General features: G+C 37.5%; 1 protein-coding gene across 8 annotated transcripts in view; it reads right to left on the reverse strand.

The window, feature by feature from the left end:
- Positions 1–20,603, reverse strand: part of LOC149795054 (helicase POLQ-like) — a 110,751-nt gene that overhangs the window by 28,196 nt on the left and 61,952 nt on the right. For all 8 annotated transcript variants that reach the window (XM_089964744.1, XM_089964743.1, XM_089964739.1 and 5 more), the window contains 5 exons: positions 18,803–19,025; positions 15,598–15,755; positions 9,926–10,024; positions 8,049–8,222; positions 5,602–5,715 (listed from right to left, as the gene is read on the reverse strand). In XM_089964744.1, coding sequence (XP_089820870.1) covers positions 5,602–5,715; positions 8,049–8,222; positions 9,926–10,024; positions 15,598–15,755; positions 18,803–19,025 — 768 coding nt within the window. The remainder of the gene's footprint in view (positions 1–5,601; positions 5,716–8,048; positions 8,223–9,925; positions 10,025–15,597; positions 15,756–18,802; positions 19,026–20,603) is intronic.

The raw sequence follows: 20,603 nt of genomic DNA on the forward strand, positions 1-20,603 counted from the left end.
ATCAAGGCACTCAAATGGACATGTTACTGGTATGGCACCAGTCCCTGAAAACACGTCACTTTCCCTTTTAAGCCTTCAGAGTGGACAAATTTCTTAAAATAATAATAATAATAATAATAACAATAATAATGAGGACTTTCTATAGTGCCTAATGTTTAGAAGCTCTAAGCGCTTTACAACATTAGACAACACCTATAAGATAAAAAACATATATAATGATATGATTACAAAAACAAACACCATGAAATTAGAAAACAAAAAACATGCTGAAAATATTTAAGGTAGGAAACATTATTAGGTCTTTAAGTTTGTTCTTGCAGTCAAAATAAGTGAGTTTTAAGAGCACTCTTGAATGGGATCACTGTGTCTTTGTGTCTACATTCAGTGGGCAAGTCATTCCACTTTGCTGGGCCCTGGTATGCAAAAGAACGTTGTCCATATGACTTTGTTTCCATATGGGAATAATGAGTATATGACTGTCAGAAAAGGAGCATAGGTATCTTGCTGGTGTGTACACATGGGTGAGGTTGGATAGGTATGTTGGACTAGAGTCCATCAGTGAAACGTAGCACAGAGAACAAATTTTGTGTTTGATCCTGGATCGAATGGGTAGCCAGTGTAGGGTACAGAGCAGCGGAGAGGTGTGCTCTGATTGTGGTACTCTAAGTATGATCTGAGCAGCTGTGTTGTGAACTTTTTGAAGTTTCTGGAGTAGATATTGAGACGAACCAGACAGAATTGAGTTACAATAGTCCAGTCTTGAAAGTACTAATGAATACACAAGTGTTTTAGTGGCATCAACTGATCTTGAGATTCTCTCTACAAACTGAGGTTTAAATTGTTTGTCTTGCAACTGTCCAGGCAAGAGACAATCATGAAGAAAAGACAGTCATGGCAGACATGGAACACCCGTGACTGTGGCTGCTTGAGAAGATTTGGGTTGGGTCAAGTCTTCTGGTCAGATCTATTGCTTAATTGAGTATATCAGTAACCCATGACTTGTCCCATCTGAAAGGGGCTACCAGAATTATCTTGCATTTTTTATCCTATAACTTCCAGATTATTTTTTTATAACAAGACTGAAGGATGATAGACAAAATCCTGCAAACCCCCCCCCCCAAATGACTGGATGAGCATCCATGGCTCAAGCTTCTGGGTCTGGAACTGGCGAGACAAAGGTGGGCAACATGAGATTCTATCTTGTCACCAAATGATCAATCATCATCAGCCCATAAAACATGCAGATCTGAATAAAGACCAATTTGATGGAGGGACCATTCCATGTGAATGACTTGACCTTTTCTGGAGAGAGTGTTGGCCTGGAATTTGTCTGATTTGTACTTTGATATGGAAGCTGTTGCATCAACACAGAAACTGCCAAATCAGAACACACAGGTCAGGTGATTTGGTACCCACTTGTTCGAGGCGGTAGGTCACCACCACAGAGTTGTTGGACATAATGAGGACCATTTGCCTGAGATTCGATCCTTCCAAAAGTGAAATACTTTGATGACAGCCTTCATTTCTACAAGAGGCAGCTCCCCTGGCTGCCACACGCTGCTGACAGTAGTGAAGTCCAGTAACAGGTGGGCACCCCAACTGTACGAACTGGTGTCTGTACATACCATTATTTTAGTTTGAGGCTTCTTCTGTGAGATCCCATGGTCAGCCAACCTGGGTTGAACCAATGACACATAATCATATCTTCAGCGTGATCATAGCTGTTTTATCAAGGGGACTTGAAAAGGGAGGCCATTGGGCTAGCAACACCATTTGTAAAGGTGCACAGAAAGATGGTCAAGCAGGATCAAGTCTGCCGCTGCATTAAAAAATCTGAGGAGTTGCAAGAACTCTCCTGCTGAAATCCAAGTCCTTTTGGAAACAGACTTGATGAGTTTAATGATACAGAAGATAAAACATGACGAAGCCATACTAGATTCAGGTTGGTGGTAATTCCATACCCAGAGGGACCAAAAGCTGGGATGGATGGAGGTTGGACTTTCTGTAGAAAGTCTAGATGATCTTTAAGTGAGAGAAGATCATTTCTGCCTTGAAGCAGAATAGAACTTACCATATGATTCTGGAGGAGGTCTTCCAGGTATGCTGCCATCACTGTTGTTGAAGCTGATTAGAACAGGGTGAAGATGCAATCCATAACCTCGGTAAAAATCCATGGGCTGATATTGAGACCAAAGGGTAGGGCTTCTAATTAATTAACCATGTTGTGGTAAGCAAAATGGAGAAATTTCTGTAATGCAGGGAGGATCAGACATGAAAATATGCATTGGTCAGATCAAGACTAACAGCATAACTGTCCCGTCGGATGCAGAGATAAATGGATCTCACCATCTCCATCGTGAATTTTGGTGGTGAAATGAATTGGTTGGGGTGACTCGGGTCGATGATCGACTCAACTTACCGTTCGCCTTCCAAATAAGAATAAAACACCAGTGATTTTTTTTTGCACAATCACCAATGCCTGTTTTTCAATGAGTGACCATATCTCCTGTTGTAGAAAGGTATCCTTCTCCTGATCTTACAGTACATCCATGAAGAGGGGAGAGGAGGAAATGGGTGGGAGTTGGATAAATGTAATCATATGCCCCTCTTAAATGACCTTATCACCCAGTCATTCCGAGGGAACAGGGTGATCCAGTGAGCCTGAAATTGCAGGTAGGCTATGTGAGGACAATGGGGATGGGAGGTCAATGTCTAGAGTTAGGAGACTTGAAGGCAGAGCAACTTAGTCTCTTGCTGCTGATGTATGGTTGCTTCCTCGTTTGGTTGTACTGTCATCTCCTGGATTTGGGCTGGGATCTATATTGCAGATTTGACTGAAAAGATCACTTGTCCCTAGTCTGCTTATCATCCCTCCACAGTGGTGGGGGCTGATTGTTTCTAACTATCTGTGTTGGTTGAGTGGAAAGTTGAAAACCACCAAACTTCTTCGTTTTCCCCCAAATAGTAATAATGACCCAAATGGGGTCATCCACAAAGCCAGGGTATGATTAGGCTCGAGTGAAGTGACTGAAGACACGAGTCACGTTGTATCAGGGCTATAATGGCTGAAGCAGTCAATGCAATGGTCACGAAATAGTGAACTGCCCAGTTCATGACTCTAGCAATCCTGGGTATTGCCTCCCAAGTGTGGTCATGGCCAGATTTTTCTCTGAGTCCAAAACTACCAATGAGGCCAAATCTAACATTGAAGACATAGCCACCATGTTCTGGTCTGGCTCTGACTTGGCATGGAACACATTTTTGTTCACTTATTGAAACAGTGGAACAGACAGATGAACTGCTGTTAGATATTTTCCATGGAGCAGGAGTCAATACTGAAGGCACCCGTGTGAGTTTTGTACCAGCAAGATGAGAGTGTCCCTGTGGCTTGGGCTTGGAAAGGAAAGCCTTAGAATTCCCCAGGTCACCAATTCTACTTGACAGTTGGTCATTAATCTCCTTAATTTTAGCTTATTGGGGAAACTCTTGAAAGGATGGTGTCTCTTCCTCATTGAAATCTATAAATGTTTTAACGTTATGGTCTTGGTTATAGTTATGAGGTGGAGGGCATTCTGAAGTTGCCAACACCCTAGGAATTTAGTTGACTGCAGCCTTGAAGCTTCTTTAGTGTGTTACATGGTCAGATCTGAGTATGGCTGATTTGTAAGCGCTTCGTCACACTCAATGTGTGTTGAGTCCTGGTCTGATTCCACTTACAGCTCTAGATAAGCCATACCAGGCGTCATCAATGATTCAATTCTGTCCTCTTTAAAAATGTGGATAAGTAGTGAGCATATGGAAGTCCAGTACAGCCAGAATGGCTGATTGGTTTGCCTGGCATAAGGTTGGCCTGGATGCTGGTGGTAAATAAAATGGTCTCACTATTACTGATACCAGCCAATCCAAAGGCCTGACTGGAAGGATAGATTTCTCACTCAAATCTATATCATAGTAAGGGTACGTCACTGAGAGTATGGACAGATCTGTCATTAAGATCCCCAAAAATCCTAGCTGGGCAAACTATTTTATCAAAAATGTCCCCATGCTTAGATGGCTGGTTGCCCAGTGATGGCAAAGCTGTATTATGAAACTGATCCAATGGAAGTTATACAAACCCCATTCATCCAGACTTACAGTCGCAAAGGCCATACTCAGACATGCCCAATGGGCAGCCTAAAATATGGGGTACACAAATCCTAATTTCAATAACCGTGTCGCTGCTTCTCCTCCACTGCAAGTGACAAACTTTGGGTGGGGGTGGGGGTGAGCAAGCATCCCCCACAAGACTTGCAATGGAGGCTGACCATGGATGTGTAATGAGGATATCAATGTTATCTTTCCTTTCTTTTTGATGCCTTCTGGATTACTGTGGAGCAGACTTCCTCTGTTCAAGTATCTTTACACATGCTGCATGGCACAGACGATGTACACTTAGTACATGTGATACAAGAGTCATGGTTGTCTTCCTCTGCTTTGAAACGTTTGCATTTCATGATATAGTTGACATTTCTACTGAAATGACACAAGAAGAGGAAACAAAGCATAAATTAGAAATTCAGAAGCATGTTGTAACATTGTCTTATATAGATGAAGTCCGTAAAGGTGACAAAGTTACTCAAATTTGGAGAAAATAAATTAAAATAATGTATGCAACGTGTAGATGAATGATTGTTGAACACAATAAATCTAAATTTAAAGCTGGATGGTCTAGTTGTAACATTAAAAATGCTTGGAATGTTTGAGGTATAATGTACGTGTCATCAGTACAGCAGCATAGCTTCAAAACTAGTGACAGCTGGTGGTGGCAAGGGGGAGGTAATGAGCAAGTGTTGCTGCCCTTTGTCTATACAAAAAAAGATGAGATATAGCAGGCTTATATCCCTAATGCTAATGTCAATGGGGAACATAACTGAATGAGAAATCTAGTATCTTGTCACAAGCCTTACAAACTACCTCATTTTTGTCTCCCACCAATATTTTCACCCATCCACTATAATAGGATCTTGTTCCCATTTGCTATTGTATTCACAGCTCATGGTAAGTCAAGTGTGAGCTAGATCAGCCAATGTCTATGTCTGATTCCAGTTCTACCTATGTAAAGATATATAACTTGTTCCTATACCTACCTGGTATGTAAAGGTACTATACTCAATTTGATCATATTACTGTCTTTTAAATAATTTCTTTAAAAACTGTATTTTTTTCAAATTAAATTTTAACAAAATGGTTTTGACAATACTGATAACATTCAATGAGATTTTGAAGAAATTTAATTAGTTTTTGGGAAATTCCAGCCATAGACGGATTTGTTCTGCCCTGAAATGTATAATGTTGTTTTAATACGTTTGCATGCAAGTATATACATATGCATAATTTTAAAACTAAAGTGCCTCCATAATATCAATCGCAGGTAATAAATCTCAACAGTATGACTGTAGGATTGTCAAAATGTACTCTGAATGGTCTTGCCATCTGTGTGTTATTGTGCTCAGAGCTCCAAACTTGCTCTTCATATCAGTATGGAACAGACCAGTATGTATACTCACAAACTTCGTTACTGGTAAGGTAGCAAAAGAAGCAGAGATGTGTAATGGTAATTACCAGTTTGACTCCTGGAATCTCCATGAGTGGAATGAGCTCAGCAGTGACACAATACGTCAGACGCTTAACAAAATTCCCCAGAAGATCCTTGAAGGCCCAAAATTCATCCAGTTCCTAAAAATAATTGATCAGAACAAATAAATATAAGCTGGGTTTTAAAAAATGCTATACAAAAATATATCACCCTAAACACAATGAAACTTGATAGAAAAGGACAAAAAAATGATATTATGGTATGTTGTGCCTGCAGAATGATCCAAAAACCTAACATATTACCCAGAAAAAGAAATGTAGGTCACTGCGACCTGCTTTTCAGCTTTGTGAATGTTAGTCATCGAAATGCAAATAATTATTGTTTCAGGACAGTAAAAGTTAACAATATTAGAAAAACAGAGGACAGTGTAAACACTTAATGCAATCATATAAACATGAAAAGTAGGTGTCTGTGAATTTTAAATTCTAGCATTGAGAAGTACCCCTCAACCTGCACATGTAAAGATGTAATAGTGAATTGCATAAACTTAATGCTGAAATTTATAAAAACAGGGATGACAATGCCAGTGACAGAATTTTTTAAAACTATGATTCACTCTGCAGGCAAGACAAAAGCTTTTGTTTGTCCATTGTATGACATGAAATAAGAATGTGCATAGACAAGGTCTTTCACTTTAACAAGAGAACAAAAATGCAGGCCTAAAGTTGATTATCTGACTGACACACTGACTTAGAGAGAAAATATATTAACAGTTTGGCGAGTAATCTATGCTGAAAGATCTTGATCTCAAATGGTTTTGTGTTATCAGTCTATGCTTTTAAAATAAGTAACAGAAAAGAGTGAAAAGTAAAAAGCTTTGTATAATTCGAAAAAATATTTATTTCCCAAATACAATGTGAAAATGATAAAAAAAAGAACTAATGTGAATTAAAACCCCAAACAATCCTAGAATTACAGACCCCAATCCTAATAATAAAAATTCTGAATAAACTTTAGTGGAAATCAAAATTAAATCCAACACAGAATGTGTTGATTTGTCTGTGGTGGCCTGTATTGTGGTATTGTACCAACAGTCGTTTGTTGAATGACAGTATTATAATTCCAGGTTTGATTTCACTATAAATCCCAGTGAATGTCTCTTTCCAAGAATCTTATTTTTTATGAGCACTCTGTATTTCCAGAGAAAAATCATTTGAATAATTTGAAGAAATAAATTCCAGCCTGAATGAATTACTGGACACAACAATACTACAATCGATTCTGCTAGATCTTAAAGTACAAACAACAGACTTTCAGAAAAACATCAGTTGTATGACAAACTAAGATGCAAAACAAAACCCAGGATGAGGATCAAAAGTGCATTGTTTTAGAAGGAATAGGCAGTTTGTTACCGTAAGGCATGTGAAATCACATAGTCAAGTATAACTATAAACAATAAATACAATGTCCTTGACTAGGACTGAGATAATGATCCTCACTCAGAGAAAAAAGTTGTTTACAAAAATTGTCACTGATTTTGGACAAAGTCAGCAACTAGATACAATGGTGCTTATCCACAACATATAATGAAATAAAAAACAAATGAAAAGAACTAACAAACAATGCAATTAAATATACATAACACTCTGAATAATTCTCAAGAAACAAAGTCAGCAAATTTGCATTTTATTTCTCTGGCAACATCAAAACTACTGGCCTAAAAAATTCTTCACTGCAAAATGCACCTCTAAGTTACTTGTGCGGTATATGTACCAAATTTAATAAATATATCTCAAATGGTTTTAAGCTAGGCTCCAGAAATAATTAAATAAGGCCAATTTTTCTAAGTTTCAGTTTCTATGTCAATATAAAAAATATATTAATACAGTAAAACCAAATATGCCAATCTGGAGAGAGATATAAGCATAATGTTTGCTAATATAATTGGCTAATATAAGCATAATGTTTGCTAATATAAGTGGCTAAAAATTAATGTGTGTGTGTGTGTGTGTGTGTGATTTGGATTTTTAACATAGCTTTAACAATTTTCTTATATACCACATCAAAATCTGTTCAAAGATGAAGTTTACATACAGTGATCCTCCCTCTAATAAGGCTTATCATGACTGGACCACCTAAGCCACAGTATTAAGGTCACACCTGATGCAAGGCTACTTTATCATGCCCCAAGGTACTGCATTTTAATCATTTTGTACCCCTCACAAAAAGTCACATATTTCTTAAGGTTTTCTTTAAATCACAGAAGGGGTGGCCATATAAGTGTGTGACTACTGTGTCAACAAGCAAATGCTGAAACACAGGATAACATGAGAAAGATGCTGGGATATACCATAAGGTCAATTGATATTTGGTCAAGGAAGCTGAAGATAGATCTACAAAGACATTTCCTTGATATACAGAATAGTTTATTCCTTCAAATTAATAGCTGACTGTAGCAAAAATGTAAGAATACCTCACAGAAATGTAGAACACAAGCGGCAAAGCTGGCTGCTCCAGTAAGAAGGTTCTGGATGAATCCTCTTGGCATTTGGAACTTCTCAGCCACTTCCCAGACTGACCTCTGTCTCCAAAGGTCATACAGCATCAGGGTCAGGTAAAACCGATTCACTACAAATTCATCCAAGACCTATGGAGTATAGAGGAAAGTTAGCTTCAAAAGCATTAAATCTGAAGCATTTATAACTGTTATAGAGAGAAGCACTGAACATGGAAATGACTTTTAATTATGCAAAAACAGTACAGGGGTACTCTTCCCTCTGTACTAGCACCCTCCATTATCCCATGAGCACTCCACTCTACCTTTCTTGCATCATCACTAGTTCATCATTAAAACATGGATGGGATGCATTACTAATGTCTGTCTGTATATCATGACCCTCTGTATGTTATGCATTTTGTTGTTTTGTTGCTGCTCAATAATATTTAAAAAACGCAGTTGAGTTCAACTGCAAACATCATAGACCCGATCTTCCATCACATAATATGCCAGCTGATCAGGGTCTATGTTTTTTTCTTCTAATGATTACTAATGACCTGCTGAGACCCAGATCTGCTGGTACATTTTCTAACAGCAGGTGAGGGTCTGTGTATTTTGCAGTTGGACTTGACTTACACACAAGTAAGAGGCTTTATATCAGAAGACCATGACCAAGTTTGCTTTTCACATCTTTTGCTCAAAATCTGACTGATCTATTTCTTACCCACCCACCCCTAGCTGGACATCCACATTTTTCTTCCTCATAGAAGCAAGGCTTTTCAGCAACATCAGTAAAGGTATCCAATGTTTTAAGACAATCCTCTAAATGATATATTAGATAAAGCTATAAGTAAATTGTCAAGTTAATGAAAGTCCATGCAGTAACATTTTCATTTGGGACCATGAAGAACATGCGGACAAATGTGCATGCCAAATATTATGACAATTTTAAAAAAATATAATTCAGGAGAAAACATGATAGCATGAGTTTCTAGATCCTGGCAAAGTCAAATACCAATTTTGCTGAGCCCTTATCAGTGGGAAATGAGACTCAGCAATTTTCTGCCAGTGTCATCATGGTTGTCAACAGTTTGGTTTGATTTTCAACAGTGCTTTGATTGTGAGCCTGACCATGTAGGCACTGTCCTTCTTGTTCATTTAGAATCTATTTAGTGTGTGTGTGTGTGTGACGTTTCATGATTATTTTGCCAATTATTTTTTCAAATATGGCCATATGTGTGTGTGTGTGTGTGTGTGTGTGTGTGACATTTCATGATCATTTTACCAATTATTTTTTCAAATATGGCCATGTGTGTGTGTGTGTGTGTGTGTGTGTCACATTTCATGATTATTTTACCAATTATTTTTTCAAATATGGCCATAAAGGCCATACTAAAAGGCTGACATGGATCATTTTTTTATGTAGGATCAAGTCGAGCTCCAGATGAATGTGTTTCAATTTTCTTGGTTTCATGGCCATCCATGTCTTTCATTAAAAGTAGTGATAACAATCACCCATTTTCAGGCAGACAACATATGTGAATCAATGGACACCAGATGTCAATTTATAACACATTTCTCTGTCTTTTACTGGCAGTGCTAGAAATACTGGTTTCAGATCCCCTGGTGAATGGGAACGACAAGGGATATGAGGTTGGGGTTAAGATGAAACCTACTTAGTAAAAGTAACTCTTATAATTTAAGAGTTACCTTATGTATCAATCTATGTATCTATGCTTGTTTATTTTTCCAAAGTGCAACTCTGACTGCCTGATGAGAAGTCACCCATTCAGACAGATCTGATTTTGAAAAATACTATATACTATTTTAATATGACATATAATTTTCCCTACCTGTTTAGGTTTTTGGGCAGCTGCTTTCTTGATTATGTAAGAGTCTGGCACCCCAATCAGACAAGCCACCTTCAGCTCAACTGGATCCAAGGTGTTCATCTACAATTAGCAATGAATAAAAAGCAAATGAAAAGACTAAATAAATAAAAATGTCATGATGCAGAGGCAAAAATAGTTATTTAAAGATATATCTCTTTCTTAAATTGTATGTAACAGCCAGTTTTAGTAGAATGATTTCATAATTTTGCATTAACACAATATTATAGTAATAAATTTGGAGTATGTGCATTTGGTTATAGCACCCCATTTTAAGGAATTGTTAGATTTTTGTGATTACTTATCTGATTATTGGAATTTGGTCAAAAGAAATATTCCTTTGCCCAAAATAATTAGCCAACTACTAGGAGCAAATATCATGGAGTAAAGTGTTAGTGAATAAGAAAGTCCCTGTTAAAATCTTGTGGTGTATATTGGTGGTGTGACTGCAGTGGCAGTATTTATGATAGGAAACCGGTAAATTACACAATGGAATAAATAAGAAGGGACTCTGCAGATATCGTTTGTGCTGCCATGGTTGCAAATGAGATGCAGTTGTACTGGTAAAATATGCCTGGAAACCATAGTTTTATGGCCTAAGGTGGCATAGTTAAAATAGTTTCATGTGGTAAGGGACAGTTGTATAGTTTCTATGGCGTGAAATGCTGGTGGTATGGAAATCTAATGAAGAGAAACCATGCAGATGTGCAGTTGATAGATATTTGGTAGGTTGTGAGATCTGTGGTCTTGCAATGATTAGAGTAAAATTTATGTATAGAATGGACACATCAGGCTTTCTAGTTCAATTGAAGTAGTATGGAAGTCTTTGGAAATTTGGGGTAAACTTATGTCTTCTAGCGGGAATCATGCCAGGGTTTGACACTGCTCGGTCAGGTAAAGACCCTTGGCTTGTAACATCATTTTTTCCTGTTTAGTTGCCTTGCTAAATTTGCAAATAGGCTCATGATGAGAAGGAATGAAAATGCATTAACTTTGATTTATTATTTTTTTAAATTTCATTTCCATACTTTGTTCACTCTATAACATCTCTTGGTCACTGCAGTTAAAAAATGAAGGAGGAAAAGGATCATGAATGACACACGTATGGAGTAGTCAGTATTTGCCAATTTTTATTAGACTTTTACATTTATCAAATTATCTCTGTATGCAACAGTACATGTTTTGACAAAAGTTTTAACGTTAAATAAAATATTAACATATCTTTTTGACTACTGCATGCTGAGGGTATATAAAGAATTAGAAGCTTCTGTATATTATAGTTTTTCTATTCTCCAACCTGTTTCTTTTTTCTTCCAAGCTAGATAAAGAACCATTCTTTAGTAAAGGAAATACAAATTTGAAAATATTTTATTTTTCACCATTTCCATTTTCTTTCTTCCTTTAACTTTAAGATCTAAATAAGAGTTTAAATGATAGTTCAGAATAAAGAGCACCAACCAGGTTGCATTTTAATTCTAATGTAAATAATCTGAGGTCTTTCATGGTGAATTAGCTTAATTAGAAAACTCAGCTGAATCTACAGGAATCCATTAGGCCACTAGCTCTGTAACATTTCCATTGGGAACTCTTTGCTCCTTGTAATATATCTACATTTTTTAGGTAAATTATGTTTCTCTGAGAATAATTACCCAAACACATTACATTATAAATATTAGCCTGTTACCTTGTGAATCCAACGATGAAAATGGTCTTTTTCTGTCTATTTCAAAAGACAAAGGGCAAAAGCTCTTGCCCACTCCCCCCCTTTGGTGTCACCAGTTATTGCCAGTTTTTAGCTGACTGAGATATTAAAAACGTGGCTGGTATTGTGGGGTGGTTGGGAGGGATTTTAAGTAACGTGATCGGGTAAGTATTCTTGGAGAAACATAATTTATTTAAAAATTTGCTTTCTCTTTCCATTACATACCCCAATCACATTATGTTAGGAGAATAGTAACAGGTGAAGGGGATGCTGAGCATCCGTGTTCTACCACAGGTACACTTCTAGGCAAGAATAGCTGGATTCATCTCTGAAATGACCTGGATCACCCACCAGTTCTGAGGGAAGAGGGAGAGCCAGTCAGCAACAAAAAAACCCACAGGACTCAGCAGCCTACAGGTAGGGCAGTCGGGAAGTCAGTGCTTGGGATCTGGAGACATGAAGGCAGAGAAAGTCTGTTCTTCTGGCTTCTGAACAATTGCCTCCTATATCAGTTAGGCTGTTGTCTCCTGGCATTGGGTTGGGGCCAACATTGGTGTAGATCTGACTGAGGAAATCCCCTGTCCCGGGACCTGAACAATCCTGGCCATCACATCATCACAGGCATGGCTATTGTTGGATTGTTCAGTGAGCTGGATGAGGCTAAATCTAACATGGAGGTTGTCGCCACAACCAGCCTAGATGTGGCATGGAACATGTTCTTATCCACTTTGTTGTACAATGGAGCTGATATATGGACAGCTGCCAAATTCTTGTTGAGAGCTGAAGATACATACTAAAGGCATTGGAGTGAGTATGATACCAGCAAGAGGAGAATGTCACTGAAACATGGCTTTCTGAGAAGAACACCTAACAGCTGTCCAGGTCGCCAATCCAACCCAAAAGCCAATTGTAACAGGATAGACCTGAGTGGATGCTTGGATCAAATCACAACACAATGTGATGAAAGATGGAAGTTTATGATATGAATTAATAATATATATATATATATATATATATATATATATATATATATATATATATATATATATATATATATATTACAAATACAGTGATTCTGTCACGCTCTAAACATACGTCTGATTCAATTACTTTATCTAAACATTCACAAACAGGAAAACAAAAAATGATTCACATATTCAAATGTATGACGGTAAGATTCGTATAATCTCAATGTAATGGAAGTGAGATTCAAATAATCTCATGTAATGTCATGTAACGAAAGTGAGATACAAATAATCTCATGGAATAAAAGTGAGATTCAAATAATCTCATGGAATGAAAATAAGATTCAAATAATCTCATTGAATGAAAATAAGATTCAAATAATCTCATGGAATCAAAATGATCCAATTGTACTCAACTGAAGCAACAATCAAATGAAATAAAAATATGACTTGGTCATTTGTACAGCCGTATGATTAATAAATATTTGTAAAAACATGCAAATGTGTCCACTGACAAACCACACAGTTCTGAATTCTTGAGTTGGCCTACACTTGTATCAGCCTCACACACATTCATGGATCCACCATGGGTACAAGTTTACAAATTAGCATTTTCATCTTCGTATGACCTTGATGGTTACATCATCTTCCATATCCATATAGACACACAGATGGCCAGTCAGACAGCCTGATATACCAGCACACACATATGCACCGACAGCACACAGTTCTCCTAAACTGGGCTAGGACACTTGTATTGGCCACTCCCACCCTTCATGGATCCATCATGCACACAGACATATGTACAGACAGGTACCAAGAGCTAAAATAAAACCATACTGGTCATAATAACAGGTATGTAATTAAAATCTACAGATACATGCTACTAAACTGAACCCCTAATAGCACAATTTGTAACAATTCAAAAGTTCACAACGTATTAAACATTCACAGTAGTAAAGGCATCATTTCAGGATATGACATTAAAAACTGAATATGCTTTGTATATCAAATAAAATACAAATGTAACACTTACCCAATTGGCTGTAGAATAAAAACAGAGAAAATGGAGACAGTTCACTCCTTGACAAGATCCATAGACCAGTGTGTCAGTTACAAACTTGCCTTAAATCTACAGAAGAGTGAGTATTGGTAAGGGCAGAATATTTATGCATACCATGCTTTTAGTGTCTCTCGCTGCAAGCGATCAATGCCGAGACACATGCTAGTTCAGCTGCTTACCTAGAAAAACAATTATCCACCCTAGGTAACGTTGTATGCAGGTATGATGAAAATGATCAAATCATTCTAAGGCAAAATCAATTATTTCTTACCTTATTTTGTGACACCAATCATTAATCTCTTTAATCTTTTCCGACTGGGGAACAAGAAGGATGGCATCTCTTCTGCCTCCCAAAATCAACCAATGCCTTGACTTTGTAATCCTGGGTAGCAGTAGGGGTGGAGGGCATTCCAAAATGGTCATGCCCCAATAGATTTCCTTGATGGCAGCTTGAAAGCTGAATTCAGTCTTCTCCATAGTTGGATCTGAATAAGATTGATTCGCCAGTGTCTCATCGCATTCTCTGTAGGCCAGGTCCTCTTCCAGATCAGATTGCAGCTCTGCATAAGTCATGCAGGGTGGCAATGACGACTCTGGTTGGTCATATTTGGCAATGTCACTACCCATCCCTTCTGGGTAGGCAACGAGTAATCAAAAGTCCAACATAGCCTGCACTACTGGCTGGTGTGAATGGCATGTGGTCAGTGCAGATGCTGATGGTCTATAAGGTATGGCTATCACCAGTACTGGCCACTCCAAAGGCCTGGCCAAACTGACAGATTTCTTATTGAAATCTTTGGTATAGTAGTGCTAAGATGCCAAGAGCCATGGCCAGACAGTAAGATCTATCACTGAGATCCCCACATGAACTATCTGGCTGGAACATTTCAACGAAGAGATCCCCATGCTGGGACAGCTGGACAGCTGGTGATATCAGGATGGCCAGTAATGGTGTGGCAGGATTAAGAGTTGAATACAATACCTCTGGCATGAACCCAAATCACCTGGACTTAAGAGGCCCAAAGGCCACACTTGGACATGCATGGGTATTTATGACCGCTGGGCTACCAAAAATTGGGGGAATAATCAAAAAACACGCAGGAGAAAGTGATGGAAAAAGAGGCAAAATTTGCCCAGATGTAAGGAGTTGAATTGTTATCTCCTGTACCAGACTAGACATTTTCTTGAATGACTGTTGTACCCTTCCTGCATCCCCTTTGTCCCCTGTTGCTGAAATAATTGTAGCCATATCTTGCACCCGACAAACTTTGGAAGGAGGGGGGACTGGTGTGCCCCACAAGGTTTACAACGGAGGTGGATTTGGGGTGAAGGCTGAGGAAGTTGGAGCTGCCCTTCTTTGATTCTAACCTCTTTTCTTTCCCACTGGCTGCTTTTTGGAGCACTACTGCCCATGTGTTTATGAGAATTTAGAAGACTAATAAGCTGAGAGCTTTTTCTCTTGATATGATTAATAATACCTATTCTACATTTTTCTACATTATACACATATAACACAATCGTTCATGATCACAGAATGGCAATCCCTGACAGTCTGACATAAAGTATATGTCATACTGGGTGCTGTAATAAATACAATTTCTTTGTGCAAACTGGACTTTGTAGTGTGTCCAAAAATTAGGATAAAGAAAAAATAACTTACAACTCTCCCAAAAAATTAAAGGTACATAAAAAAATCGTTTAGAGAAGAAATTTAGGTATCTAAAACATAATGTCTATAGACTCTGGGTAAAGCAGGCATGTTTTGGCACTCATCTTCCAGGTAATTAAATAAAGTGAAATAAAATGAGAAGCAATGACAAAACTAGATTACACAAATGGAATCCAGTGCCTGCCTTATACAAGTCATGTTATACAAAGAAACTTTACAGTGAATGACCACTGTTACCTGGCTAAAGTAGATCATCCATGAGGGTGAAACATCTTTCACTGCATCATAAGGTGTGACTAGGTAAAGAAGGTGAAGGTAGTTAGAAAGCACCAGGGACTCCTCTGCTTTCTTCAAATCCGAGTACAGCAGTCCAGCATACTCCAAATCAACAGGACCTAAATAGTTGAAATGAGTCAAATTTACATGTGTATAATGTGTTGCTGATGGTGACCAGCACAGAGGCTGATAAAATATACTTTATTTGCTTTGCATGATATAGCCAATAATGTGTCAAAAGTTCCAGTAAAAGTAACAAAAAAATAAACAAAAAAAGCTCCACATGAGCTTAAACTAGCTCCTTTTTAATTGTATTGAAAACCATAATTCCAGTCTGAAAATCAATCATACAAACCTTCAGTTTCATATTTTTTCTAATAAAACAGCTGCCATAAGAGATCAAATCCACAGTTAGAACAATTTCATTCTTTAAAATAGTTGGGATGTACAGTGCTAAAAAAAATCAGATAGCTCAATGCCCAAGGCACCTCTAATTTCAGACTGGGTCCCATCCTGTATTCTAAGAGGTGCCTGTCAAGCTTGTTGTTGTTGTTGTTGTTGTAGGGTTTAACGCCATTTTTCAGCACACAATAGGCTATACATGGCAGCCAGTATTAATGGTGGAGGAAGAACCCAGGAAATCCCCGGAAAGAACCACCGACCCTCGAGAAGCTACTGGCAAGCTTTCTCACATACCCACATTAGCCAAATCCAAGACTCGAACCCATGCAGACAGAGGTGAGATGGCAGTGATCCGTAACAGGTCAAGCTTGTAATATTATAAATACTCAAATCTGTGAGAAAACTATGATCATGTTGATGAAATGTGAAACTGTATTTTCAAGATGTTGACATACCTGCCATAACACAGTGCAATATGATTAAAATCAGATCGCCACTGTCCTGTGCAAAGTGGAGATCTGATTTTAATCAAATTGTAACACAAAATGTCATGGTAAAAACACAATTTGTAGTCCAACCCCCTGACATGGTTGTGTTTCGAGAAGACAATTTTCAATAGTCTTTGAAAATTGAAGGAAAAAACACCACCACCAGTATATGTCAATTACATGTAGCAAAAATAAACAGTAAACAGTGATGATTGGAGCTGATGTAAAACTATCCTTTAGACAGTTTAAATTGTGGTAATTAAATGGCAAAGAGGTGAGGTTATAAGCCACAATTTCACGTATGACTTAACTGGCTGAAAATAGCTAGTGTGTTGTGTTTGTAGACTGCAGTGGTTGAGCCATTATGATAATTTGCATAAGTACATGCAGAATGTGGAACAACCCAATAATAAATCAAAGAGATGCTAGATGCATGTAAGAGAATAAAAGGTATTATGTATCATGCTCTGACAGAAAATGTTTAAGCCATATCTATCATTGGCTTTTGATAACTTTGTAAACAACACCAACATTTCTTTGAAGTCAGATTTTACTGCATGTGTATAAAATACAAAAAAGCATGATCATTTCAATTGTCAGAACAGTGTTCAAGTGTGATTCATTTATGAAGCTGACTTAGGAAGCCATTAGCTATCAACACTTACAGCAAACCCAACAAAAATAAATTGTGGAACTGGTCAACAGAGTTTTATTTGGTGAAACACGCCAGCAAAACAAACCCCCACCAAAAACAACATAAAGTTAGGGATAGAAAACAACCCCCACCAAAAACAACATAAAGTGAGGGATAGACAATGAATGTTCTGCACATACTGCAAATAACATATTGACATACATCAAATTGTTCTGACCATGACTGGCTCAGAGAATCCAGCAGTGAAGTTTGAACACCAGGACAATCCAGTCTCTAGTGAGCATAATGATGAATACTAATAACACCTGCAATATCTTCAAACCCCCTACTGAATTTATGTTTGAATTGCAGCATCTGCAACATTGTAGCAAATAATATTAATAAAGGGGAATTTATATTTGAATTGGAGCAACTGTAACGTTGTGACAAATTATATTAAAAAAGGGGAATTTATATTTGAATTGGAGCAATTGTAACGTTGTGACAAATTATATTAAAAAAGGGGACATTCTGGGCATATTGAAATTAGAGTATGGGTATGTGGAATTTCAGTCAGGATTTGTAATTCCAGTCCTGAGCCTGTGTAAAAAAAAAATTCTTGGAGTACTGGAGTATGATGATTTTCCCTAGATTCTTGCAAATAACACAACTGACTGCCCATATAGAAAGAGCATGCAATAACAGGAATCACCCAATCTAATATCAATCATGTACTTCCTGCAAATGAATTTGATGCAGTGGTTAGAACCAGCACTACAATCCCATGGACACTAGAATCGGTCAACTTCAAGTGGCAGCCAATGATATCCTGTCCTTTTAAATCTACTGAATAACATCAGTATGATAATTCATCCAAAGTGCTTGTTTGTGAGCTACTGATGTATACAGCAGACATTCTAATAACACTTTAAACAAATGAAAAGGTAATAAGTCCACAAATAATGAAACCATGTAGGATCATAATTATCTAAATAGGTCTGGTTTGGTTCAATAGTTCCCAAAATATCTTGCTAACATGTCACCACGATGGATAGACAGATGGTATTAAACTAGTCTGTCCCCCACCACCAAGAGCCACAGGAAATAAATACTCCTTTAATTTAAATTCTTCATTTGTATTCACTATTAACTGCATTCCATACTGCACTGCATCCTGCATAGTCCTGGACTCTTCACCCAAGGAGCTCAGGAGTCCTCAGTCTATTTCTGAGAGTCCCTGGCACGAACTTGGGAGTCCCCCACTTTTGAAAGGATAGAATGAAAGAACACATGCTCTTTAGTTTAATACAAATTCTTTGTCATTTATAATATCACACTAAAATCAAAATATTTTTCAGTACATAAAATGTGAAGTTTAAACATTATACACATAAAGTTTCAGGATGCATAGTCCTGGACTCTTTACCCAAGGAACTCAGGAGTCCTCAGTCTATTTCTGAGAGTCCCTGGCATGAACTGGATTGTCCCTCACTTTTGAAAGGATAGAATGAAAGAACAAAAGCCGAATCTCCTCAAAATGAACTTAAGTTGTACTGCACATGTTTTCAAGGCAATCATAACCTGAAAATGCATCTGGATATCATAATGTACAAATAAGATTTACTCCTGCTGTAGAAGCTACCTTTAAACGCTGCTCTGCCCAGAGGGGTGACTTCAAGTGTGAGCTCATGATTCTCCACAGTACTGGGGCTGACTGCTTTCTTCTGAACTACGAGCTTAAGGTCAATTAGTTTCTGAAGAGCATTACAGCACAATGCTGACATGTCTGTCTTAAGAACTGCCTGCTGTATGTTCAACAAGGACTTCTCCATGAATTGGAACACATCCTTTGTGGTAGGGGTAATCTGGAATGAGGTGCAAATAAAGAGAATAAAAGTATGGTAAAAAAGTACACCAAATGCTTACCTTTAAATATAGTATTATGATACATCTTTTTTAAGATCATCTTTCATTGGTAAAATACTCTTGTACAAAAATATTTAGTACCTGTTTAACCTGTGCAATATGTAACTTGCAAAACAATACTGCCTAGCTATACAACAGTGTTTCCCTTTACGCACATTTGTGCGTCAGGGACACATGCTGGAGAAAACTGATGCACACATTTTGTTACCATGCATTTTTTTGACGCAAAGGATTTTCAAAATATGATCATGATTTATTTAATACCCAATGCATTGGACGATGGATGGCATCGTATATACTTCACATATAGGCATTGACTGGTTCCCCGCTTTGTTTGCTCCCTGCCTTGCGCTCCTCTATTCGTATAGCAAAGTGCAATGCAGGGAACATATAAAACAATGAACCAGACTAGCATAGGCAATGTTATGACAGAGTAGCTTCCCCTAATCTCGTGAGCTATTCGCAATTTCCATTGAGCTCAGCAAGCTGTTCTAGATATTTAACATCAAGGCTCATTGCACTAGAAAGTGATCGCCAGATTAAAAGGTCATGCACTAAAAAGCATTAGTGAAGAAAGTGAAAGAAGCAGAACACAAAAGAGTAACTGTAGATCTAACTTTAATGAAAAATGGAGAAAATTATTCCTTTGACTGGAATATTCATTATGATTACCGGTGTGACTTCTGATTGCATGATTGCAAAGACTGCAAAAGTTAATAATCCTTTCGTGACAGGATTTTAGAATTTTTAAAAATAGGCCCTCGTTCGCCATAAGATATCTGGAGAACACATTATAACCTAAGACATTATTTCACAACATAGAAATCAGTAAACTTGCAGAGACAAATGGGTTATTTGGATTACAAAGTCAGCGGGTCATTGCAGATTTTGTTGGTTTTTAACTTTTACTGCAATAAAAGAAAGATCTTAAAGTTCAAGTGTAACTTATTAGAAAGAAGATGAATCAGTATCCTCCTTGATATTTGGATAAATGTGTTCTAGGACGAAGTACAATGAAACCTATGATAGTACACATTTGATGAAAGGCAGTAAATTAACTCCCATTTGGTTAAAAAGATTTATTTGGCTTTTTGTATTGGCTTATATGTAATGTGTTGGGCTATAATACTGTTGAGGAGACTGTTAAAAGTACAACTTTAAAAGGAAAATGAACTAATAAAATTATTCTTTGAATGGACAATGCATTTTTTTGTTAATTGTGCATGTTGGTGTATTTGCATGTTTAGAGAAAAAGAGAGAAAGAGAGAGAGAGAGAGAGTATGTTGTGCAAGTTGCAATATCCTATTTCAAGCTGAAAAAGTACGAGTGTATGAAAATTTGTCAGTACATGTTTGACCCCCATATTTTTTATTTGACCCCCAGTTTTGACACCTAAGGTTTTTTTGTACCCTCAATTTTACACCCCTGGGGGATACACTGTATACAAAATAATACACTCCACCATATCAGTAGATCATTTCCTTCTTTCAGATGCAAGCCATGGACAAAAAACTGGG

Source organism: Sinohyriopsis cumingii, chromosome 7, assembly GCF_028554795.1.
Source record: "Sinohyriopsis cumingii isolate HCF-2022 chromosome 7, ASM2855479v2, whole genome shotgun sequence".
Classification (NCBI taxonomy): Eukaryota; Metazoa; Mollusca; class Bivalvia; order Unionida; family Unionidae; genus Sinohyriopsis; species Sinohyriopsis cumingii.